This window comes from Haemaphysalis longicornis, unplaced genomic scaffold (genome assembly GCF_048455015.1).
Source record: "Haemaphysalis longicornis isolate Haplotype H1 unplaced genomic scaffold, Haemaphysalis longicornis Haplotype H1 scaffold_194, whole genome shotgun sequence".
In the NCBI taxonomy this organism is placed as follows: Eukaryota; Metazoa; Arthropoda; class Arachnida; order Ixodida; family Ixodidae; genus Haemaphysalis; species Haemaphysalis longicornis.
In genome coordinates this window covers 157708-184006 of record NW_027526289.1, presented here as the reverse complement: position 1 = coordinate 184006, position 26299 = coordinate 157708, and the positions used below count along the sequence as shown (strand labels likewise).

The window sequence follows — 26299 nt, the reverse complement described above, 5'->3', positions numbered from 1 at the left end:
CGCTTAATTCGAACAATTTTATGGGCCCCTTCGAGTTCGAATTGTCCAGCTTTACTGTACTATGCTTTCATGACACCAAGATTGCTTTCGCCATGTAGCGGCTGGTGCAAGGATCTTAACGTTGAGTTCCGGTTCCTCTTTCCCCGTTATGTCCCGCTAGAGCAGCGTTTGCCACTACATTTGTTAGTGCAACTTTTCAACTGGGAAGTTATAATGCCGCTGCACAAGGTCGGGTGACCCATTGTGTGTTGTTGACTCCGTGGATAGACACAAGCACGAGTCCACCCCGCTACCTTGGAGAGATCGTTGCGGATGAGAAACTTTACAATCGGAAACAAGAGGTATTGTGCGCCGTACTGTCCTGGAAACATATCTCACTCTGGATGTATACAACCTTACAGTAAAAAGGGGTTTGCTTGATCACCTCGCGAATACTCCAAGAGAGGTCAAGCGACATTTTTATATATCTCGCATGTTTTCTTCGTAGTATTTTGCAGACAGCATTAATTACACATGACATGAGAGCTGCGGTGGGGGTCAGCCGTCCTCTATCAGGGCCCGGGACTGATTGTTGGGGGTGTGAGCACAGCTGTTGCCGACTTGCATCCGTCGCAGCTGTACTTCGACTGAGCACGGATTTCAGCAATGGAGTTTGGGCCACAGGCACGCCGTAGTTTGCTGATCTTGACACCTTGGGGGAAGAGAAAGTTGTGCACATAGTAAATATTGAAGCAATGTAAAGTCTGTTTTACGTATAAGAAATATCTTTGTTATTTAGTGGGTACCAGGCTTCCTTAAACACAAATACTGTGTAACTGTTCGCACGAACTTTTCATGAGATGATTCCAATGACATAACTCCGACACTGTTCCTAATGACCAACATCTATTTTTGTGCGCAGTACTTCGGCGCGCGGCAGCGTGGCTTGGTGGTGGCGGCGGTTATGTCCGCTTTGAGCTACGTGAACAGTACGGCGAACTTGCAGCCGCCAGCGGCGTGGCACCGTGCGACCGCTGAAGGCCACACCAACGTGCCACGGCAGCGGTCAAGTAGTACCAGTCCTGCACGTGCGATTGCGACCGAGCTCTCCCCCGACTTTTTCAAGCGGATTATATTCTCGATGAGATGGTCCATGCTCGCGGAAGTGGCGCTGGAGAAGTGGGAACAAGTAGGCGCGACACATCACCAGCAACTAACGTGAATTAACTGCTTATATTTCACAAAAGTTCAGATTTTCAGTCTAGTCGTGAAAGGGCATAAGCGAAAACAATCAGGTCAGTCCCTGTCAAGTAGTTTCGTTGCCAGTGGACAGCACCAGCGTTCGCTGTCATTTACCGTGCATTATACCAAAAATACATTCCATCATTTTTATTGCGGCAGCACTAGGTCAGTCAACCACACAAAATCAATCAACTTTTAAATATGTGCGCATACGTTGACGCCTGACAAAGGGTTTCATGCCCACAAAGAAGCGTATACCAACAGAGGTATAACGGAAAACTCTTAACAAAGCAAATTAACTCCGTCGTTTCAGTCAATCAAAGACTGCAATCAATCACTAACTTGGTAGGTTATGGCCAACAACTTCGAAGATTGACTGATCAATTCATAAATCCACCGAACGCTCCAGTGATTGCTTGATTGAATAATTTGTTGATTGAATAATTGTTCGATTGCTTGATTGTGTAGTTTAACGTGACGACGCTGCACTGGGCTATCAGGCACGCCATTGTGGACGGCTAGAGAAAACAGTGAACACCACGGGATCCTTCAAGTTAGCCGAAATCCGGACTTACGGGGCCTTGCGCGTTTCGCCTCCATTCGGCAGCGAGGAACATTTAGTTTCGACAATAACAAAGCAGGGCGTCTGCTCTGAATCCGAATACAGTGTTACAGGCGCGTAGCCAGGAAATATTTTCGGGAGGGGGGGGGGGGGAGCGGTCTACCAAAAGATGAGATGGGGAAATATGTAGGTAAGGCTTCTTGCACGTTGTTTTTCAAGCGATGCTTGAAATGACTGACTTTAACATGCGATTTGTGTATGCTGAACGCTAACAGTAAAGCCCACAGTAGATTATGATGATGATGATAATAGTGATAATGACCTAAATACCCGTTCGCCGGTCTATGAGTAGGCCACGGGTGATTCGTTCGTCCGTATAGCAGGCGGTTATGCGGGCATGCGCTCGTGAGCCTGATCATAAGTGTGCTCGTGAGTGGCGCGCGGTACCCGAGGTTTGTCAGGCAGAAGTGATGGGCAACACTGGGTGTTTACTGTCAGGATTGGCGTGCTTTAGATTTTACTTTACAAGGGTTCGGTAAGGCGATTGCAAACGTCGGCAAAACTCTCTGCTTTTTCAATAAAGAGCCTTCTCTCTCTCCTTTAGACGAGGAACTACTAAGATTTGTTATCACCTATGAAGTACAGTCGAGCACGATTTGAAGGTTATCGCCCCAGAATCGAGTAGCCATGTGTGCCACGGTCCTGCGGTTTTGTTTCAGAACCATGAAAATCAAGAGTTCGCACTGATGTCTCCTTTTTGGCTGTTCTATGTTACGACAATGGCCCGCATGACTGATTTGCCACCCTTTGGGTTTCAAGCTTTGCATTCGTTGTTATCAAGAACAGACTTCGTTGCCTTTTATCAACGCCGACGATAATAAAACTGGCATGGAAGATTTGTAAAGCTCGTGTTCGGTCTGCTTGATTTGAAAGAGTAGCTTTCCCGCGTTAACCTTCGAATCGTGTGGACTGCACGTGCAGCACATTCGTATATTATGGCGGTGAAGCTAGCAAACGTGCGGCGTTATCCTGAAGTAATCGACTTTTTTGTCATTTTAGGGCTAGTAACGTGAATAGTAAACTTATGCTCAGCGGCACGCCTTATTGCACTGCTGTCGAACGTTGAGCTGGTTGCACGTTTCTTAAATTTCATGCTATTTCTATCCGTTAAATCGAACAGACAGTAAAAGTCCGGCTTCAGTAAAATTCCGGTTAAGCAAGTACACAATGCTGATTCTAACCAAGAGGGAGGTCAATGAAGCACCAGAATATGGCCAAACAGACAAAGCTCCGAAATAAGGAGAATTGTACCGTTTTGTTTCATAAAGCAGAAATTATGGAACTACATTATACAATGAGATGTGATGTCTCTAGAAAAATAAACATATCAAGGATTGATATGTTCAGTCAACATATGATATGTTGACTGAACAAAATACAGTGTCCCACTTTGTCATGGGATTATACTTTGTACCAGTGTAAAGACAAGGAATGACACGCTAAAGTCCAGACCACATGTATGCTATATGAGGCTTTTACTGCTGTTCCGCCATTTTCCGGCCGTGCTGTTCCGCTAGCGAAACAGCTGCACTGTCTCCATCTGCTCGCGGCATGTTCTCGGCGCAGCCCGGTGTATACGGTGCGAAATGCGCTTGGGCTGTATATGTTGACATGTACAGCATCTGGAGCGGGCGCAGGGATCAGACGTTGACGTAGCGCTTGTGGTCAGCTTTATATGAGCAAGAATGTCCTTAAAACTGCAGGGTCAGCGCCTGTAGGCGACTTCAGGTGGTTCTTCAGGCTACTTAAACCGTACCCCAGGCTGGAACGAAACATTTCCAATGGCAGGGGGGGGGGGGGGGGCACGGGCCCGGTGTGCCTCCCCACCTGGCTACACCCCTGTAGTGTTATACATACCCAGACAGTGGCGCATGTAGCATATGTGTACTTGACAACGTTCTACAGCAGGAATTATTGCAATGGACGCACAGCGCACGAAGTAAGCAAGATGCATATGAACCCGCTTCCCAAGATTGTAATCCACCCGACGTTGGCCACCGCGCCTAGACCACCTCTACCCCAGACGTTACCATAACTTTCTGTACCAGCCACCCAGAACTTCGGCTGCTTAGACTTGTTATAAAGAAATGCTATTTGAAAATAACTACTGAATTGGTAGCTTACACGAAACCATGTGCGTGTAGTAACATGGGCACTCGTAGCAGTGGATGTTCTGATAAACGTAAGCGCAGACTTCACCCTCCTTGCAGACAGGAGCCTGAAAAACAATGGAAAACCGCATGCAGACAAAAACACGCTGACAAAGTTTCTGGCGAATACACAACTATTCATTCCAGACCTGCTATCGCTTGATAAAACCTCTACGACCATGTATATTTACATAAGAAACTTCTGCTTTTCTCTTTTGCAGCGCGTAAGGGATTGCGGAGGCGCTGGAGTTTGGAGGGGATCATATTGTCGAAAAGAGACGTGAAATGGTTAGGGCTTCCGCGAGTTGGTGCATAATTACAAAGAGGTGATTGCCGATTCGCAATTTTCGTTTTTTTTTCTAATTGAGATTTTCATACGCATGTGCGAAGCCATTATGTGCATGCAGAGCGCCCGAGGAACTGGTTTCCCACGTGATGCTAGACTGTCCATTATATTCATGGCAAAGACGTGAACGTTTAAACAAACTCCCATTACATAAACATTACATTACATGGTATGTTTAGCATTTTTACTAGGACCATGACCTGATGCTGGGCTTCAAAATAAGATTTTTCGTGCCCTGAATGTGTATGTGACCTTGACAAGAAGAGCGACAAAGTATTAGGTGACGTATTAGCTCTTTTACAATGACTCAGTGAGCACCAACCCAGGCGGACATTATATAGGCAACTATTAGTACTCACGAAATTGTTGTGCACCGTGAACTTGTAAAGCCGGGTCTATGAACCTGTATTGGTGAAATGGAGTAGCTGGGAGCACATTCGCTTCCCACCTCTCCACTCGATAAACCCGTTAAACCACCATTCATTTTCTTTGCAAGTACAAATTACTGTTTCTTCGTTGTAGCATGTCGTATGCATGTTCAATATTTTGGGGCTCTAATAAAGGTGTAATATTTTGGCACTCTAATAAAGGTGTATCTTTTTACGTATCCTATCGTGGTATAACTTAAATAATGAAGGTATATAGCGACTTAAGCAGCGTTTCAAATAAAACAATAGGAATATTCAAACTAGAATTCTTAGCCTTACTGCGTCTCTTGATAAGTGTAGGCGCTCAATTTTGAATTCTTTTTTCTTCACAGGCACGTGCACTTTGCAAGCACTGCATCAACCACTTATACACAAATTTGCAGCCGAAATAGTGGTTTGTTTTAGCAGTGCTATTCTAGATGGCACCGCTGTAACACCTGGTATTCGTCCCTAAACATACGTATACTGAACACCCTCGAGATAATCGGCGTCCTCGAAGAGTCATGACCAGAACCGGTCAAAGTTATTCTCATTGGCTGCACACAGCCCGAATACTGTCAGTGAAAGTCCCGTGCGGCAAACACGCGCACTCAGGTACTCAGGTATATTGCCAAGGAGCGATACCACGAGCCCTCAAAAACTCACGACCAATCAAGGTTTTACCATTCGAATGCAACTTGGCCACCACAACTATCATCATCATCATCATCATCATCATCACAATCATCCCCATGATCAACAGCCCACTAAGTCCACTGCACGACGCTCTCCTTCCCCATTGACCTCCAGTCGCTACTGGTCCGCGCCGTACGGGCCAGTAATACGGGACCTCTGCAATACGTGAAGCGCAACCTTTCTCATGTTCCCCGCGATTTTAAATGGCCCTTCGTCGGTGGAATCTTCTGCCCGCCTAGTTGCAATTCAGCTACTTTTTTCTCCTCAATTTCACCAACACGGTCCAAGACATCCCGGACTAGGCATGCCTCCCAACGGGCGGGTGCCCCAATACCAGCACCTTGACTCAAAGTTTATTTATCATCATCACGTTATAAAATTTTTATGTGCACTTTAGTTAGTCGAAATGCTTTCGATCACAGACAGAATAACTTACCTACCTTTAATAACCGCAACAATTTTAAGAATGCCCACACATCACTCTTAGCGAGCCCTCAAGTGATTTCAAATATTATTCTCTCCCGCATCTTCAGGTTCCAGGGCCGTGGGAAAACATTAACCGCAATTCGTACAAGGCCTTTCATTCTGGCGTAAACGAGCCATCAAAAATTTCATTCCTATAGCCGTAGTATCTTAGCAATACGCCACATTACAGTTTACCATCGATAAGTCTTTTACCCCCGCAATTTTACATTTCTGTATCTTCTAGCTGCTCTACGATCCCGGAAAGCAACTTCCCTCTAGAAAAAAATTGGCTCCATTCCGCACTGTGAAGGTGGTTGTAAACCAAATCTGTAAACGACACCAACAACAATTGCCCATGCTATGTCCCTTGAATTCACGCATGTGGCTCTACAAAGAGTGAAACTAGATTCCGCCAGGCGTTACCTGGACTTGGTGGGGGAGGCGTCCCTAACGCATACGCGTCGGCCACGGTCGCGCTAGAGCGGAGGACGCTTCCGCTGTAGCCAGGGCCGTGCCTCGTCAGAAAGGAAGCGGAGAGGAGCGTCTTTCGAAGGGTGATACAGCGGAACTTAGCCATCCTGGTGTGCTAGCTCGGGCTACACCACCTCGCGTCACAAGTGCAGACACCGAAACAATTAAGCATGTGAGCTTAGTGATTCCCATCTGTGCCGATTAAAACTGGTTATTTTGGTAAATATGAGAATTTCAAAAAAGCTGAGGGAACTTTTATAACCACTATTTATCAGCACCAGTTGCCCCTTTCGTCATTTTATTACCTGTCAAAACACAACCGGATTGGTATTCACCAATTTAAAAAACAGAGACCCTTTCGTGGCAAGCAGTGTGCATAAAGTAGCATTTCTCTATCGGCCAGATGTATGTATATAGTCTATACATTTTGTTTTGCCGCGCTGCCAACCAATCCTGAATGTATGGTTGCCGTGTGACTACTTAATTCCCTCGGGTCTGGGTTACCAGGAGGTGCTGTCGTAAAACCGCGCAATGGCCGAGAAGCTCTGACAAAACAGGCCAAAAACAAACATCGCTAAAACAGATGACAAAGCCGACGGTATGTTCCCGCTGACGCGAACGCCGGGGTCAGCAGACTTGGGCGCGAGAAGAACGCTAGGTAGCTCCCATTTGCCGCGTCATCAACGCTGTGCTCTGTGAGTGAGAAGCATCCTTTCCCTAAAAAAAAACACAATTGTGGAGCGCTAGACACTGGGTAGTATGCGGCGACTCAAGAGCAGTTGGGATGCAGCCACTCCCGGGTTGGTTTCTGAACGTATGCGTTTGGATATCTGGCCCAAATGTGTTACTGCTTCCAGTATCGACGGCGCGTGTAGTCTATACCTGTTATAGCTTCGCTGATACAGGTTTTGTTCCCCTTTCATTTATTTTCTTTTAATGTTTTTAGGGGACATTTCTATTGTAACATTTTAGCATGGTATGGAGTTGGCTGGTATAAGTAGAAAGACACCGTTGGCTGGTATAAGTAGAAAGCTTTGCTTTGAAAATCCGCCGTTTCTGCTAGGATCGCTTCAAATGTCGTCGAAAGGCGACAGTCTTCGGCCACCCTGACACAACTGCGCAAGTCTTACCTCCACCCGCCCACCTCTCACGCTCTTCCCCTCCTCTCTTGGCGCTCCTGTGATAAACGCAATAAATGTTTCCTATATTCAATTCAATTGTCCATCGTTTCCACTATGGACAGCCAGATCAAAACTTTCGTCTTTAAGATGCCCAAGAAAGTTTATCGTCTTTAAAACGTACCTCGGAGGACATGCGGCGAACGAATAGTCAACGCACTGTGTTGAGAACGACAGGCAATTACAGTAGCAACAACATACGCTGTTACCGTATTCTACGGATCGGCAGCTGAACTAGTCAGATGCGCATGGGAGCACCGAACAAGGACAGCAAAGCGCTGGCCAGAATTTTCTGTCTCCCACCTACGCTTTCCCTTAAGACTCCAGATTGTGTCACAGTCTTGCAACTGCCCCCTGCTGCCATGACCTTCACGATCAGCTGCCGGCGGCGCGCCGTGCCAATGGCAGCTGAGCCCGGAGGGTATGGTGCAACGCGCTAGACATATCGGCCCACTGGATCACAGCAACCGCAATATTATAGCTCCTTTCACTAGGCTAGATACAACAAGGGTGCTACAGCGTTACAGTGTTTTCATTTTACCAACTACGAATAGCAAAGTCTCCAAACAGGTAATCAGACATGCTAGCGTACGCGCTGACCGATGATCGTTGCAGCGCGTAGCTTTCTACAAGGATAAACCTCGCAAAACTACCCCGTCGCCATGGTGTGTAACGTAACCCTACGCCTATTTGATTTGCTTGAACATTGCTTTCACCTGGACAAATCTACGCAGCATTAATCTTGAATACATGCTCATCAAAAATAGGATTTCGCCTTATCCAAACAATGTTTTCGTAACGTTCGTTATGTTTGTCGCAAGGACGTCCTCCTTGGAGGGCCGCTTGTCAATTAATGTGAGCCGCGTCTGAGTTATAACATCGGCAAGCGTAACTGGTGTTCCCGTACCGTTGTGAGCGCATAAAACATATATACATTAGTCTGCTATTATCATGGGAGTAAGCACGCCTTAATGAGGCATTGTTAGGAAATATGTAGGATGAGGAATCATGAGAAATTTGTGCTTCGTGACACTGGCCTATCACAATATACTCGCGCGTATGCAGACCAATTGTTCTATACTCCGATCGGGTATAAACTGTTGCCCTCTTATAAATCACGACTATTTTCTCCAGAACACCGTAGTTCATATTCATATCTGTTAATAGTTGGGGCACGCTACTTGTGTGTCGGACATCTCCTGTGCAACCGGGAAATCACTGAAGCGGACGTCGCCTACAGTAGCAGTGACCGTGGGTTTACTCATGCCTTCCTGCAAAATGGGGCGCTAGAGGCCGTTAAGCTACACTTCTCGGGGCCACTATCATGGCGTATAAGCGAGAAGATTCCATCGCTATAAAGTCCGGATATTGTAATCAAAGCGGCCCTTGTTGACTGCTAATAACGCTACTCTCTTAATATAAAGTTGGAAACATGTTATAAAATATACTGGCCTTGGCTTGAAGAGACTATTTTCTGTATATTCAGAAAAAATAAATTTTCTAAGCTAAGCGAGAATTGACGAATACATTTTCCGACAAGCACGTGCTCATTAGCGCTTACAATTCCAGGTAACGCTCAAATACCACTATACCAAACTACGGTTTGGAGAAAGCAAAACCGGTGACTGGTTTTTGTTTGCTGACTTGTTTGCCTACCGGCTTGTTTGCCGACTGTGCCCTGCAACAAAAAGAGAAGCAACACGGCGCAGCACGCGCGTCCTGTACAAACATTATAGGACGTGGTCTGCGCTACGGAGAAACGATGTCGGAGTAAATCGCCTTGGATAAAAATACAGTACACTCTCGATAAACGAAACTTCAAGGGACCGGAAAAATTAGTTCCGTTTAACAGAAGTTCCGTTTACTGAGAGAGATGTTCTAAGGTGCAAATTTAAGTGCGTACACACTTCTAAGGGCATTTCATGGAACTCTAACCACTAGAAAGTGACTGTAGCTTATAGTTTTCAGAAAGCAAGAAAACTACAAGAAGCGTAGGCACAGCATTCACAAAGTTGATTTGGCAACAATGACTCGCTGTGCACTACAAAATGCGTCAATTATTTTTGTTTGAGTCCTTGAAACTGCATCTTCACGGAGTCTAGAGGCCTCATCTTAGCGAGTGCTTACGAGCCACCGAATGTAGAAGACGGCGACGTGGTAATGAAGGACGAATAGCACAACTATGGCACGAACGAGGTGACAGGAGGTGAGCCCTGTAGCCTCGGCGTCTAGAATCGAGACCGAACGACTGGAACAAGAACTGCGATGTGGCATTCGTTGCGCTAACACGGCTAACCACTTACGAGACGAGGCTTACGAGCCCAACAAGGCTAAAAAAGCATGGAGGAAGAAAAAAAACAAAAGAATGAAACAGCCGGAACCGTAAAAAGCTGATTCTCATGCCTGTGGATTTCACAAGAAGTTCCATTTCTGGTCCCGTTTACACGGTGATGTGGAAATTTTAGTTCCGATTACCGAGAGTTTTTTTACGTTATCTGAATACAAAACCAACCAAATTCCAGGCAACTGTTCCGTTTAAGTGGAAATTCCGTTTAAGCGATTTCCGTTTATCGAGATTCTACTGTACCCCGATGGAAGTATACAGATATAACATTCCTCTAAACGAACAAGAACCCTTTATATGTATTCTTTTTCTGCGTGGTTGTCGTAGCTGTTTGGCAAGACATGTGCCTATTAATATTCATGAAGAAGTGGGGGGGGGGGGCGAAGGGGGTGCTTGGTCAGGTGTATGAACAACAATTTTATGCACGCTATACAAGAACAGCCGGTATTCTCCAAAACCTCTCGGTTGGCGTAGAGTCCCCACTGTGGAAACACTTACGCCTTATGTTACAGTCCTCGTGATCTCGTGCATAGAACCTTTTTTATGCCATACAGAGAAGCACGAAATGTGCTACACAAGATATTTTGTTCAGGACATTCGCACACACCAGATACGTCCGACCATTCACTGTGGTACTATTGTATTGCTTTTTTATTTACGCCAACAGGTAATTACCTGCATGTACTTTACTAGATAGAAGGTTTCTCTGCGCACCTATAAGTTCCTCTCACTATGAAGCCATCCTGTGTGAGAATAGCTTTCTCATACAAGGGTAGAATGGAATAAAAAGCGAAATTTAGCAGCCGACACTTACGATGCCACAAGTTACACACCTAAGATCACAGCATAAGTGCGTTTTATGACTATCCCTGTTTTGGGTCCCTTATTAAGAAATGCAAGAATTACTAATTTCTATTGTTTTTCTCGAAACTTGCCTTTTTTGTGATGAATTTAGCGGACATCATGCTACGCGCACGTGCTATATGCACGCCAAGAAGTGGAAACGAGCTTTTTTAGTCGGTGTGTTAATCGGTCACTAAGGGTCTCCCAAGGGTTGTCTCATTAAAAGTAACTTTATGCAAATGATGACAATAAAATTATTCAGATTGTAATTGTGCCTATCGGAGACAAGCAGACACAAAATTGGCCACTGTGCATAGAGCTTCTTGCTTTCTTTAACACAAAGTATCTGCTCCCAAATCGAATTCTAAATAGACCGGCTATTAACTTGCATATGGCAGACGGGGCTCACTTTCTACTTTTTAAATATCTCAGCTACTGTGCGTGCATGCTTGGGCTTCAGAATACCTCTGCCGGAAGAAATGAGGACATGTCCCTCTAAAATTCGAACCCTAGGACTGCAAAGAAAAACTTTGAAGCAATATTTCGAAAGTTCAAACTGGAAAATGTTATCGCCGTGGTACAAGGGTACCAGTTCAACCTCAGAACTATCATCTGTTTAGGGCAGTATGCACGCTGCCTGTGTCGAATAAACAAAATGGACTGTACGTAGCTGCGGAAGAAAAATCACACACCGAAGGTAACAACATAATTATGTTTTATGACTATCCGTGTCTAGGGGTTCCCTTCTAACAGAGGCTACAATCACTAATTTATATATTTTTTTTGCGGGGCTTTTTTGTGATGACTTTCTGCGGAAATCACGCTACGCTCCTCTGTTACGCCAAGACGTGGAAACGAGTTTTGTAATTCGGTATCTTAATCTGTAAATAAGGGTCTCCAAGAGCTTGTCTTATTAAAAGTACCTTGGAATATGGGAACGATGATAGTAAAATTATTCACATTGTAATTGTGCCTATTACAGACAAGCAGTCAGAAATTTGGCCAGTGTGCATAGAGCTCGTTGCTTCCCTTAACACGATGTATTTGTTTGCAAATCGAATTGTCAATAGGCCGGCTGTTAATTTAGATATGGCGGCCGAGGCTGGCCTTCCACTTCCTAAAAATATCAGCTACTGTTCGTGCATGCTTGGGCTTCAGAATACCTCTGGCGAAAGAAATAAGGACACGTCCCTCTAACATGCGACTAATATGGGTACAAAGGAAAACTATGCAGCAATATTTCGAAAGTTCAAACTGGAAAATATTATCGCTTTGGCTGGACGTCGTACAAGGTTACCAGTTCAAACTAAGAACTGTCATCTGTTTAGAGCAGTATGCAAGCTGCCTGTGTCGAACTAACAAAATGGACTGTGCGTAGCTGCGGAGGAAAATATCGTTTTAGGGGCAACCACCTCTTGGTATTGCTAAACATGCATCAATTGGTGTCGTGTTCCAGGGGACTATTGGTGTGAATATTACGCAACATTTGCACTACTGACTTTGTTCTTACCCGAAAAATCCTTTGAGTAAAATCTTGTGGCAAAAAAACAGTTAAAGTATCCAAAACAGAACGTGCGTGTGCATTTTAATTATTTATTTCTTTTGTGTAATCAATGTTTGAAGCTCTGCAGAAAACATTATTGCTTCTGCGGTGCGTATTTTGACCTTAAAGGGAACCTGAAACACGCTTTGAGCACTGCAAATAAACCTCCGCAACGTGCAGATTAGGCTGCCAGGAATACCTGAGCCAGATATTACACGGGGACGTGAAGCGGTAAGCTCACAACTCGCTGTTAATGACGCAAATAAACCAACCGCGATCTCTGCAAATTCTCTGATCATGCGCCACTGTAATAACGTTATTACAGCGATGGCTGTGATTTCATGGTTTAGTTTTCGCCTTTCCTGTGACTATCAGCGGTCGTCGCCGCTGTGCACCAACCTCTTTTAGGCATGAATATGTGCGAATAGTTCTGGCATTTCTTTTGTGTTTTCTGTGGGACCGGAGGTTGAGTGGCCAACCCAATGCTGCTCTTTCATTCAAAGAACAAGCGTTTCTTGCTTCAAAAACGCCCTACCAGCCTGAGCGCGCGCTTGCGAGCAGGTATCAAGAGTGCCTGCTTCTTTGTCGCAACAGACCGGAAACAAACTCCTCCCCAATGCGGGAACAAAATTGAGAACTCCCCAGGCTGTGATATATATAAGGCCTCCGAAGAGAACGCCACGAGCCGCCGACATCATGTCCGGGAGAGAGCGCGAAACTTTAGTCGCGTAGTCCGCGGTCTGGTTGAGAAGGAACGATTATGCGGGATATTTCACCTCGCGTATTTCCGGCGATAGTGGATGAATTTATTTAAATATAACGGGAAACGTTTGCTGGGTCAATAAACTTTACCCCGAAATACATTCCGAGTAGTGTGTCATGAGTGGTGCAGTGTCAGTTTAACAATGGAGGCCGCTTGTTGTGGTTCGGTAGTGAAAATGAGCGCAGTATAAAAGCGTTGCATTAGGCTCATTAACAAAATTTTCACTGGTTTCTGCATTTTTGTTCTCATGTATTTCAGTCATTTCGAAAAAAAAGCTCCTCATAGATTGATCAAACCACAATGAACGTAACTTTAGCCCTACCAAAGGAGGACAGGTCACACTCAGGCGCTGTAACGTCTCCCTTGTGTACTTGTTTAGTCTGCGCTGGTTTTCGCTTCCGCAGTGTAATTATCACGGCCACACGGCTTATTAATAGTGTGTCCTTGTTTATTCAGGTCAGTGAGCTCAATAAAGCCGTTACTGCTCCATCAACCCTTTTATCGTCCCTTAAGTTGCAGATTTGTGACTAGCTTGCACTTAAGCAGACACCTGTGACAGATACAGGAATACACATGCGATTGCGCAATCCCAAGATAATAAAAAATACACAAACGAAATACGCACCTTTTCTCCTCCGCACCTGGTTTCGTGGTTTTCAAGAATAACGCCTAGAAGACGTAAACATTATGAAAATTAGTTTGACGGAATAGGGGCATTCGTGATTGATGATGAAGTTTCTGGGTGAGCGGCACATGCCCAAGCAGGGGATCTGCCAAATATGGGTGGTATACAAATATCTTGTATAGTTATTTATTTATTTCACAATACTGCAGGCTAATGTTCTGGGCCAAGCAGGAGTGGGTACATTGAAACATAATTGTAAAAAACAACAGACAACAATACAACAAAAACAAAAGTTAAAAACGAAGGTGACGCTCCAGGTAACCAAGAAACCTACTAGAATGAAACATGTCACAGGGCAAACAATTCCAATCCTCCACAGTTCTAGGCAAAAAAACTATATTTAAATGCAGTTGATCGGGCAAAAATTGGGGTTAGAGCACGTTCATGACCATGACGAGTACGCCGTGCTGGTAGCTCTTTAACACTCTCAGGGAGATCAATTTTTACATTACCACACAAACAATTGTAAAGAAAGGAAAGAAGACTGAATTTTCACCGACGTTCTAAAGTAGAAATATCGTTTAATTGCATTAGGGTGGTTGGGGAATCAAGCCTTCGATATTTGCCAAAAATAAACCTAACTGCTTTTCTGTTAATACGTTCAAGATTCATAATATCTTTCTTGGTATGCGGATCCCAAATTATTGAAGCATACTCAATCTTCGAACGAACACAGGTATTATAGGGTAGAAGTTTAGTGCGCGAATGTGCAGATGCTAGTTTTCTTTTTAGAAACCATAGCTTACGTATTGCGGAAGTGGTAATGTCAGATATGTGGGTTGACCAAGTTGGCTTGCTCGTGAGACCCCCAAGTACTTATATTTGTTTACATAGTTTACATTAGTGCCTCCCAGAGTACACTGCAAATTACTAGGACTTAGTTTCCTGTTGATATGCAGTAGCAGTTTTTTTTAGTGTTTTACTGCATGTCTCCGTTCTGACATTAGTTGTAGATAGCGATAAGTGCTTCTTGTAAAGCCACATAATCCCACGGTGAGGAAATTTGTTTTAAAATGACACAATCATCCGCTAACAAACGCACAGACACATTTTCAGGAATGACAATGACAGTATATAACTACACGCTGTTGTAAAAAGGAAATTTAAAGCATTTGAAAATATTTATAATTATAAAATTCAAGGAGACAAAAACAGATAATTGGGAAGACTTTGAAGCCTACTAGGTATGTTGCCAGCGTAAACAAATCCACTTAGTGCTGAAATTGAATTGACGTTTTTGACATCCGCAATCGCACTACTGTTCACTTTTTAAATCATGGAAATTAGCAGCGCTTGTGAAGGGGTGTAGAGTTTTAAACTGAAAGCCGCGGTACTCCGCGAGGCTTCGTTTCCATTTGACATGACTAGAGCAATAATGTTCACAGAATTTTCTGTCCGTTGCTGTGACCTCCTTGTTTATATTTTTATGCGGTCATTGGTTCGAAGCTTTGTTTGCTTTCAAAATTTGTCCATAGCAAACGTTTAGTATGATGTTCTCATCAGCGAAATCGGTTACAAAATGATATGGTTCACAGTGGGACAAAAACATGACAACCACGGAAGAAAATTCAGAAGATGTTTCTCAAGGGCTGGTCAAGGGATAGAAATCGTGTCGCTCCCAGCAGTCTAAGGGACACTCACTCTGAGCTATGTTAATTCGCCTTCTTCCGAATGGTTCCTTATGCGGCAACTCTAACAAGGCAGCCCTTTTTATGCATTCTTTCTCTGACGTTACTCCTTCAGGTAAGGGCAGGTATTGCTCAACGAGGAAGAAACTTTCAATGGAGGGGGACATAAATATTAGTCCTCCTATTTATCTGTGACCATTACATTTTATTGCGTTCCAGTGTAGAGACTCGAAGGGTGTCCATAACGCTTTACACCAATTAAACATAACAACTTTTGTTTGCCAAGCACGTGATTGATTGCTTGGTTGGTTGTACTGTTTAGTGCTCTGAGGCAATGCAGGAGATGAGGCGCGCCGTAGTGAAGGGCTCCGGATTAATTTTGAGCACCTGGGGATCTTAAAATGTTCGCCGAAATCTGGTACACACGGGGGTTCTTGCTTCTCGCCTCCATTAGAAAACGAGCCGCTGCGGCTGGCAATTGAACCCGCGTCCTCGTGCTCAGCACCACAACGCCTTAGCCACTCAGCCACTGCTGCGGCTATATGTCACGTACATAAATAACGCTATCCGAAAAAGAATATTTAGAAACTCGAGCAAAGGGAGTGAATTCCCCAAAACCTTCGCGCTCTGCTCATTTGCCTGAAACGGCAGTGAGCCTGAGCGTTCCCTGGAATATGAAACACCTTCACAAACTCTAACTAAAGCATTTCTGATTTTAGAAATCAAATTTTGGCTGCTTGCGGAATATACATCCGGCAAGCCGTTATATGCTGAATTGTAAAATCAGTACAGTATCCAACCGAACTCTTTTCCCATAATCCATCTGACTGTACCTGTGCACTTTTTCCTTTCTTCAAACCCCGCTTGCACGCAATACGTTACTAGTGCCGCGTTACTTTTACTCAGTTACTCATATAAAGTAAACACTCAGTATTTTCCGACGAAAGATGCTTACCTTGGGTGTTATTTGTCAGACGGGGTAAATAATAACGGAATTTAGATAAGGAAGCAGCGGGTAAGGCCCATTTTGCACTACCCAATTTTGTGATCATTTTTACTGATGTGGCTATCTCAATGTTCCCGGCATGTTTAGGGATAATTTCTTGCATGGCGGGAATGCCAGTTGTAGTGTGAAAGAAGAATAAATTGTTATGCCCTGCCCCCCTCAAACCAGAGGGAAGCAGTTCCGTGTGAGAAACCTGATTCAGACGATTTGTCTTAACTTTGCAAACAGACGATTTGTCTTAACTTTGCAAACACAAGATGCACTCATGAATGCGAGAGGTCACCGGTAACCAGCTTGTGACGCTTGTGACGGATACATATCATTGTTTGTAGTGGAGTCAGATTTCTCTAAAATACACCAACCGTTTCTAAAACACATGTACACAGTTTCTGCGAATGTTTCTGTAGACACAATTGTCACGTTTAATAAACATGTCCTTTTCAGAAATGCTGTCATAATCAATGGCTACTTAGATATGCAGCTACTGCGGAAATATAATCACGTTTGTGAATGAAATAAACCCTGCAGCCCATTTGGTTGTCAAAACCACGAGGAACGTACTCTGTGAATTTAAAGTAGAGTACTACCCCGTCTACACAAGCAGCCCAAATCCCTTCGAACCGAATGTCAATTGCCTCAAATTAGGAGCTTCGAATGGCATTCAGAATCTGGTGTACTCCGCTGAAATTTGGATGGCAGTTGTAAGCTTTTGCAATCGCGCTCTGTTGTGGCGCTGCTGCCGTCGAATTCTGATTGCATACACTAATGTAACAATCAAATTTAGGTGCAGTCCTTGGCAACGAAAGGATATCAAAGTACAAATAACGCAAGCCTTGGCATTAGTTTGGTGGCTTTTTACTTAATTCTGTAACAACAATTATACTAGTTATTTATTACATTTAGGCGCATGTTTTGGGATGTCTTCCGACACTGGTTTGCCGCTTGCTCGCACTGGTGTTGAATATATAGAAATATTACAACCTGATATACTAATCCAAGTTAACTAAAGAGATCCCCACAATTAAAAATTCTTTGTTTGATTTATTAGGCAAGAAATATATTTTTAATGCTCAATAAACACTGTGCACGCGAGTGTGAGAAAAGGCATTCCAGAGCCTCAAATGCCGCTGGGGATGCTCACTCGGCTCGACTGTCAGTTCAGCCGAATGTCATTCTACACCCCAGGGGAGTTGCCCAACATGCGTATTTGAGTCGAGTGACATTCGGTTCGAACGCATTCCAGATGATAGTGCAGACGGAACATAACGCTGTCTTGTGGAGCCTTGGTGAGCACTGAAGGATTTATTAGAAATTGAGTAAGTAACAACTAATGGTATTAAATTACTCTCATTTAGTAACATCACATGTGCTTCTACATCCTAGCCTGCATTTTAAATTGCTTATTAAATTTGAATTCAAACAAGAAAAATGTGGTGTACAATATTGCCATATTTATAAAGAGAGTACAAATGCTTGGACAAACCGCTCTTCAATGTCTATTCACTTTTTACAGTGCACAAAATATATAAATACTTTTTTCTTACACTCGTACGGTGACTTGGGGCAGTCTTTTAGCCGGCATTTGTAGCCTTCGTGGCACTGAAAAAATTAAACATTGCATGGCATGAAACTCCCTCCCCCATAATTCGCACCTGATAATTCCTAGTACATTCCTTGATTTACATGACAGTATTCCTTAATTTACATGACAGACCACCCCATGAATGTTGAAGATTAGGCAATGTTATTCTAATATTTAAGTACCACTACATCCATTTTAGGGGAACCGCGATATAGTATTCAGTACGCAGACAGGTTCTGCGAACAATATGGAAATTCTACACATTCTTGTGCCATAATTGAATCGATTTTACAATTTTAAGGCCAGAAAAACATTCCTTCAATGTAGGCAATGCAACCGCAAACGGAGTGAAGCAACAATTTGTGATGGAGGATAGACACTACGAAAACGAAATCATTTATACAAGTAATGCAGCCTGTAGTACACTCGTGGAGCACTCTGAGTTACGGAACAGTAGGATACATGTGTGGATACAGGCCGGGATATACAACAAATGGGTACGTTTCCCACAAGATTGTCCGTCAGGGCCGTAGGGTCTGACGTAGCAATTGCAAAACGGGCTTAAATCAGGTCAATAAGCTGCGGTAATAAGGACGGTGACACTTGATTAGGGGGCAAGCTCGCTTACATAGATGCCATGCGTCAATTGTCAATGGGTACGACGCTATTCACATTGATGTTGTTCTCTTATGAATTACGGGTGATATCAGTGTTCCTGGCGGACATTTTCACCTCTCCGGACACCTCTGGTGCGTCATTTCGACTTGCTTAGCATTTCGGAAATTGTAGAATTCCTTACAACCTCTTTATCAATTTTTAATATTATTCGTTTCATGCGCAGTACTCTTATTATAAGGGTTCGGCAACCAATGACCAAAAATTATGTCTCCGTTATAACCGTTGGGTACCCTCAATATCCTCCTCATCAGTGGCAGCACATTTGGGCCTGTTTCAGGTCGAAGGTATTCCCTTGTAGCCTTTCAATTACTTTTTACTCGGGCTCTCCGAATACATTTGGTGTATCAGCAAAGTTTCTTCTCTTCCCTCTCCTCAAAGTAATTGGTCTTAGTTTACGTTTACTCTGGTCTCTCGGTAGCGTGGCTCTTATCCTGGCTGTTTATTCATGGCAAATTCTTCGCATTACGCGCCGTCCCAAGGGCAAGCGCTCTTCTTATTTGAGTTACGGTTTCCATACGAGTTTGAAACTAATCTTTAAGGTTATACAATTGTTTGAGAAGCGAAAATTATAGGAATGTGCAAAAACGCTTTTAAGTTTAATGTTACGTCGTGCACATCCGGCACAAGGACATGCAAACTTGTCTGCGCTCATAACGTCAAATTTCTTCTGCATAAATGGCGACCTGGTGCGGCTCTCTATGGCCGGCAAAAAGATATACTTACGGAGCAGGTCTTTTGTGTTGCACTGATGCCTGAAAAAGGCGAGACAAATACTGTGAGTATATATTAGAACACAGATCCCTGCTTTTTTATGAGCAAAACAAAGGTGAGGGATTTCGTCTCTTACCCTCGTTCGCCTCAAGTTATAACGTGTGTCCCTCTGTGTCGAACAAACCAGCGTACTCTGCCTTGTGTAGCCGATGGATGCGATACATCATTCCATAAACGCATAATTCGTCTGCAGATTATGTTGCTTTTTTCACTCGTTGGAAATAAAAACCATTATGCATATGCAGGGTTGGTACATATGGCCCTACGACATGCTGCTCACGTTGAATACGCCATTAGGACCATTCAACCGAAACGCTTTCTTATGCCTGATAACTGTCAGATCTAAGTGTCAACATGGAGCTCTTACAAAAGCAGTGAGGACACCACTGTACGTAAATAACACGCGCGAACTTCTTCGTCTCAGCTTTCAAAATTTATTCTGTAATAAGAACTTGCGCTAATTTTAGTTTTCCTCGAAATGGCAATATTTGGATAAAAAGTGTACGTTTTATTCATCCCCGGCGTTACTTTATGACACGATCTTACCTAAACTAAACTCGCTGCTCTGCCGCATCTGGCAATGCGACAGAGCACATCATATAAACAGTGCTCAGCGTTCGTGTTTTCACTGTTTTTTTTTAATTCGGGAGAAAAAAAAAACGCGTTGTCTTTGGGCGTTTGGTAAGCGGTGATAAATCCGGTTTTAAAATAAATCGTGAATATCGGAACTTCGCGATTTCTTTTCAGTAATAATATCATCGTATTGAAACCATTAGCATCTTCAAACAGGCGAAATATTTTCACACAGGAGGAAGTTTTACTCGAAAGAACTATCAACAGTGTCAAAATTCCGAACGCGTACATGTCCCGCAGTTCTTCCAATCAAGCGGCCATACTCATCATACTAACACTAAGAGCTGCTTGAATTTGTAATTAGTTACATTGTCAGTGGGCTTTTCTTGCCCGGCAGAAAAGATAAGATTCACTAATTTCGGTCTGCATTTTTACTTGCGCCCTGCGAATTCTATGTACCGTGTGTAGGAAGTTCATTTTCCAATATAATTTTTAATGTTGTCTCCATTGTAAACACACCTTTGCGGGGCCAGATGATTCGCTTCAGGGACATTTTGTATCCTTGAGGATGAGATTATAGTAGCGTTTTGAATTCGCCGCAGGTTGTGTGAAAGAATCGCGCAACGAATTTCGCTCGGGATTTTTCGTGGTACTGGCGCATTTTCGAGATCACAACATGCGCTTGTAACGGATAAATTCCGGGCCGAAGCCCATAACCCAGTTTTTTGTCAATGTTTTTCGGTGGGTAAGTTAAGACAGAAGTAACCAGGCGATATGGGTTTTTATCCAAAAAATGGGGAACCTATGTAAATAGTATCCGTGGACTTTCTGAAGACTAAGTTATAACTTGTAAACGCTGATCCACAAGCTACATTTATCCCCGTGTTTCTAATTGCGATACAAAACTAACGCCTGAGAAGTTTGTGTATAAAGACGCCTTCCGTCCCCCATATGAAGTTTGCTAAAGCACAGGCATTACAAAGGTTGCTTATTATTCGTCCCGGTTTGCGTCAAAACGTCATGGTTTATTGGTGGAAAGCAACACCATTGAGGAAACAACGGAGTACATGAAAGAAAGGACACGGCGCTTTCTGCAAGAAATGTACCAACTAGAACAACGTAGTGCCATTCTTTGTTTATTGCCTATGAATCCACGCTTGCGCTAAGAAAAACAAGCCGCCAAGTTTCCAAAAAACTTTTATTACATTCAACATTTTTCAGTGTTAAACTATGTTCATGGGTTGAGGGAAAGGCTAAAAACCGCGTCGACAACTTGTAAAGGTCTGAGAACCATGCAAAATACTCACAGTAGCTCCGCGTGTGGCAGTACGAGCCGGATGAGTAGTTGTAGTGAGGAACACAGAATTTGCCTTGGCCACAGTCGGTGTCCTAGGCAGCATAGAAAATGTCTTTTTTTAGTTGTTGAACGGTCGTGTATAACGAGCACACAATTTTATATCTCACTTTTTTGGCAGATCATTTTCAAGTATACACTTCAGGCCGCAGTAATAACCCTGCGAACCAACTTTCCGAACTCCAAACATTCGCTACGCTCTTCATTAACCACGGATGCACAGTAGAGCGTCTCTCATTTATACGCGCACGAAGCCATACAATTCAATACCTCCCGCAATCAGCTATGCTTATCGTAAGCTTACATAGAAGTTTACGTTTTTACTTACACGTCCTTTTTACTTACTCTTATATTTCTTTTTCTGCTTTGCAAGGACCTCACGCACGCGGAAAGTTAGTCAAAGAGTGCGTAGGTTATAAAAGGCTTTAATTAAAGCCCTGGTTTCCTGTAGCATCACAAAAGCCATTGATGTTCGGTCCACGTCTCAGCTTTGAGAGAAGCTTTTTTGTGAGGATCTCTATCTGTTACTTTATATTCGTAGAATACTTGTAAAAGTTTTTTTCTGTTGTGTGGTAATCCCATAAACTCCGAAGTATCAGTATATTTTGATGCACTTAACTTTTCGCTTGCTCATGTTCTTTTTATATAGATGCTTTGCTTTAGGATAGGTTTAACTAAACCAAACAACCAAGCTGAAGCGTCTATTTGTTGAACGAACAAGAAGGCAATCAAAATTCATTTGTTCAGAAAGAAACTATTAGCCATTTTGTTTCTGAAGCAAGCAAAGTTGCAGGTACCGTGTAATAAATTTTTATTACGAAAGCCACTCTTTTATACAAGCCTTTCTGAAGCCAAATATTGCCTTTAGTTAGGTACACATAAAAGAAGTGCCACAAGTGATGCTTTTTTTTTTATTTTATTGTGCCTTACCTTGTTTCATAAAAAAATCTGCATTTCGTTTAATTCCAAATTTTTCACAAACCAGAAACACACCCATAATGTGAGGGGCGTCTAAATTCTGCTGTGCGGGAAATCGCTCTCCTGAATATAAATTACGAGAGTTTTAGGGATTCACAAACAATAATTCTTTATATGTATGTGTAGCTTCTTTAAACACACGAGATGTAACTCTACTTGCCATCTTTTGTGTCATGCTTGAGTAAGCAGGTACTGCAACTGTCATATAGTATTACTTCGCATTCCAGTTTCACCATGGCAGCTGAATAGTCTTAAATATCAGCCCCATCAAGTAATAATATGATTGTGAGGACTATGTTTATGAAAATTTTCGAGAACCGCATCATTTTTACCTGAAAGGACTAAGTCAAGTGAGGCACGTGATATTACTCTTCCTGTGAATTTTACTCATGTTCTAAATGTTGATTTCACTGGGTGAACATGACACCATGAAGGTATTTCTAGAAAATACCTCTTTGCATAAAGCAAAATATTCTCATTTTAAAGGGGCACTGACACAAAAATTTTGAATCTTGTTTTTTTGGTTGCCATAAGTAGCTAGTGACCTACATATCACCTGTAGAAACCTCATTTGCTGCAGCGTGCGACGGTTGTTTAATTAGAGGCATTTTCAATTGCGCCAGTCGCAGTTTCGGCTTCAGCGGGTGCCGCGAAACGATGGATTTTGTGTGAACAAAGATGACCACGTGGCCATCGGAGGGATATCACAGAGCAGAGCTGCCGTAGCACTGTCGAATCCGCATCGCCAACAGTTTCTGCGAATGCCCCCACGTACTGATCTCGTGAGCCGCCTAATTAAAAAGCGACCGTGGACGTGGCGCAGGCGCTGCGAATGCAAATGCTACCGCGGCTAAAGAACGACCCGCGACGCATTGGGTGGCAAGACGCGACGCGCGCTGGGAGCAGCCGGCCGGTCTGCCTACAGGTCCGCCTACTGATGTGTTCGGCTTAGCACTGCGGCGGATATTCGATTGCTGCTCCCGTAAGCGATGCAGATGACGATTTTTAATGAAACCCGCCATCGCATAATTAAATCGTTTCTAATATAAGCTGCCATGGTTGAGGCTTGGGTACAATTTCGTGCAGCGATAACAAGCTATCACTCCAGCTACCTGCGCCGGCCTGGGCCACTTCGCGGCCTTGGCCGCCTCCTGCACAGCGACCGTGCGGCTCGCTCAGTGGGCTTTTCATGTCTCCGGCGCGTTTTCGCGTCCAATGTAAATAAAAAGTAATAGAAACAGAGTGCCTGGAACCGCTGTAGAACTTTGATCGCGGCCAGCTGCCCGATGAGCTGTCGAAATCACGGCACCTCCGCCACCAACGATCGGGTCGTTCGTTCTCGAGAGCAGAAGCTCCGCCCTCCGGCCCTCCGATTGTAGCGGTGAGCTGCGCAACCCGGCGAAAACGCCGGCAGTGCGGAAGCGGCAAACACAAACTCGTGACGTGTTTGGATGTTCTTTATTTACAAAATATCCACGAGATGTTGATTGCGTGTGGTCCTCTGCTGGCTGCTCAATTGCGTTTCGCACACTTTAAAATTGATTTTAAATATGTTCTAGGCGGTATTCGCCGCAGGTATTTTGCAGATGATGTATATGTGTTCACACCACCTATCTCCGAAGTTATCTCGCCTTCAAAATTTTGTGTCAATACCCCTTTAAAGGCGTTCTTTGATGTGTAGTTCTGTTGATCGGATTGATTGATTGATTGATTGATTGATTGATTGATTGATTGATTGATTGATTGATTGATTGATTGATTGATTGATTGATTGATTGATTGATTGATTGATTGTAAGGTTTGCCGCGCCGACGCAACGCACGCCATGAGGCGCGCAGTAGTGGAGGTCTCCGGATTGATTTTGACCCCCTGGGGACTTTTAACGTGCGCCGACATCTTGTACGCAAGGGCGCTTTTGTTTTCCCCCTCCATCAGAAAAGCGTTGTTCTGTGTTCTAAGTACGACAACTGTAGTTGGATTGCCACACATGTGACATTCCCAACCGGAGTTCTACACCATTTCGTTGCTCTTTTTAAGGAATATAGGGACGCTTAGCGGGGGAAGTCGGACAAATTGGCTATTAACTGACGCCTTCATCACATTAGCGAACGTTACACCGGATAAATCTAAAGAAGGAACATGTGTTGCCCTTTCTTTAGCTTCGTCCTGAGTAATCGACATATCACCTAAAGCATGCAGATACAAAAATAGCCAAAGTCACATGTGTTACAGCTCACGTGGTGACGAAAAAACGGGTGGAAAAATTATATTATTTTTCTGGAGGCACTCTTCTTCGCGAATATGGTGGCTAGCGACCGTTCCCAAGTAAGCGGCAAAAAAGGGTTTGACTCGTTCTTTTTTTTTTTCAATTTTTGCCAGTCAGCGGTAACCACCCTTAAATGTTCCGTAGCGTGTCTCACAGACGTTCCATTCATTTGGTTAGGTCGCGTTTAAAAGTTTGAAACGTTTCCCAGATGCCTTTCGAATAAATACGACTGATATTGCATTGAGCGCAGTCATAACCCACCAACTTCTAGAAATTAAAACAGCAAGCATGTAATCAGAAAGCTGCAACAGGATGTGCTCCCGATAGAGCATAAAAACTTGACCAGCAAATTGTAACAAAATAGTTGATGTGTACCAGCGACGTAACTTACAGTTGTGCACGTAGCATTGCAGGTGACGTTGGTGGCTTCAAGAAGTGTGGCTGGAAGGAACAGTTCCAGCACATGAAAAACACTGTGTACTATGGGTTTATTTCCATTGGTACTTTGAACAATGACAGCAGGAGGTGATACGGCAGCAGTGAGACTTCGCTATTGAGACAGTGCCGAGCACTGGCAGGTACGTTGTAATGGTGTCCCAAACAAGGATTTGCGTTGTCGTCATGTGGCATTTTTGTGTCGTTTATTCGTCTGATGCATGGTCAGCTGTTGATAATGTGCATAGTACCAATAACTCACCAAATATGTGCTGCACACAAACACAATTTAAAAATTGTTTGAAGTGTAATTCCAGCACAAGATTATGCTCGGGTACCAATTTATCTGTGTAATTAAGCTCTGAAAACGAGCAGACTTTAGCTTGTAACTCTCACGTTCAGAAATCGAACCTATTTGAAAAAGTAGTACGGGAACTGATAGGGAACGAGTGTTGTGTGCAAGAAAAAAATTACTTTAATTTTAAATATCATTGACGAAACAAACAATAAATACTTAAACAAATATAAGTAAGTAAATAAAAACAGCAAAATTCTCCTCAAATAATTGGTGCCTTCGTACTTTCAATGGTACATATCGAAAAATTACGGTTTGGTACACTCGCAAGACAACTACATAAGAATAACAATCAGGCTTATCTTGCTGCAAACATCAAACAAGTTAATAGAAAATAACCAAGGCAGGTCAAAAAGGCGTGAGCCACCATGCAACTTTTTACCAGACACAACTCAAGAAATTAAAAATGATCTTGCTTCACTCACCAGCAACCGTACCAAAGATGACCAGTGTAATTACAATCATGTCAGGCGCTTTGATGGAGGAACTCAACTTCAGCCCACGCCGTGTGTTTGGCTCGCGCAGAAACAGGGAACGACTTGCTCTAAACTTGCAGCACCGACGCTCTAACAGGCGGAGAACATGGGAGTTACGTCGTTTTTACCACTACCTTGATGAAGCACTTTCACAATACCTCCTGGCAGCGCTGGTCATCGCATGCTAAACGAATATCTTGGAATCCCCTTCGCCTGAAAGAAACTTCTACCTTGTATTGCGGCAACTTTACAGCTTTCCGATGACTGCGAAATCCTCCGGCGACTCGCCAGCCACTGGTACCAAGCAAGATGTTAGTACACAAACCCGACCTAAACGTGGTGACGCTGAAAGGGCAACGACTTTTCAGATTGTATCAGCGTGCGTCTGTGATAATGTACAGCGACAGATTCCTGAAAGTCTAAGCACCGATACACTGCCTAAACCTCGAGAACAGCAGGCTGA

The 26299-nt window shown here is 43.6% G+C and overlaps 1 protein-coding gene across 2 annotated transcripts; it reads right to left on the bottom strand.

The window, feature by feature from the left end:
• Nucleotides 1-476: 476 nt before the first annotated feature.
• Nucleotides 477-26282, bottom strand: LOC144166873 (uncharacterized). Of its 2 annotated transcripts, XM_077696327.1 has the most exons (9): nt 25995-26282; nt 25786-25926; nt 24962-25011; nt 21280-21361; nt 19352-19380; nt 17913-17967; nt 13675-13718; nt 3968-4061; nt 477-691 (listed from the first exon to the last, which is right to left on the bottom strand). In XM_077696327.1, the coding sequence occupies exons 2-9, from the start codon at nt 25823-25825 to the stop codon at nt 552-554; spliced, it is 534 nt and encodes a 177-aa protein (XP_077552453.1). In that variant the 5' UTR covers nt 25826-25926; nt 25995-26282; the 3' UTR covers nt 477-551. The 2 variants fall into 2 exon arrangements, with proteins under 2 accessions (XP_077552453.1, XP_077552452.1); XM_077696326.1 differs by having other exon boundaries at nt 25786-26282.
• Nucleotides 26283-26299: the final 17 nt, after the last annotated feature.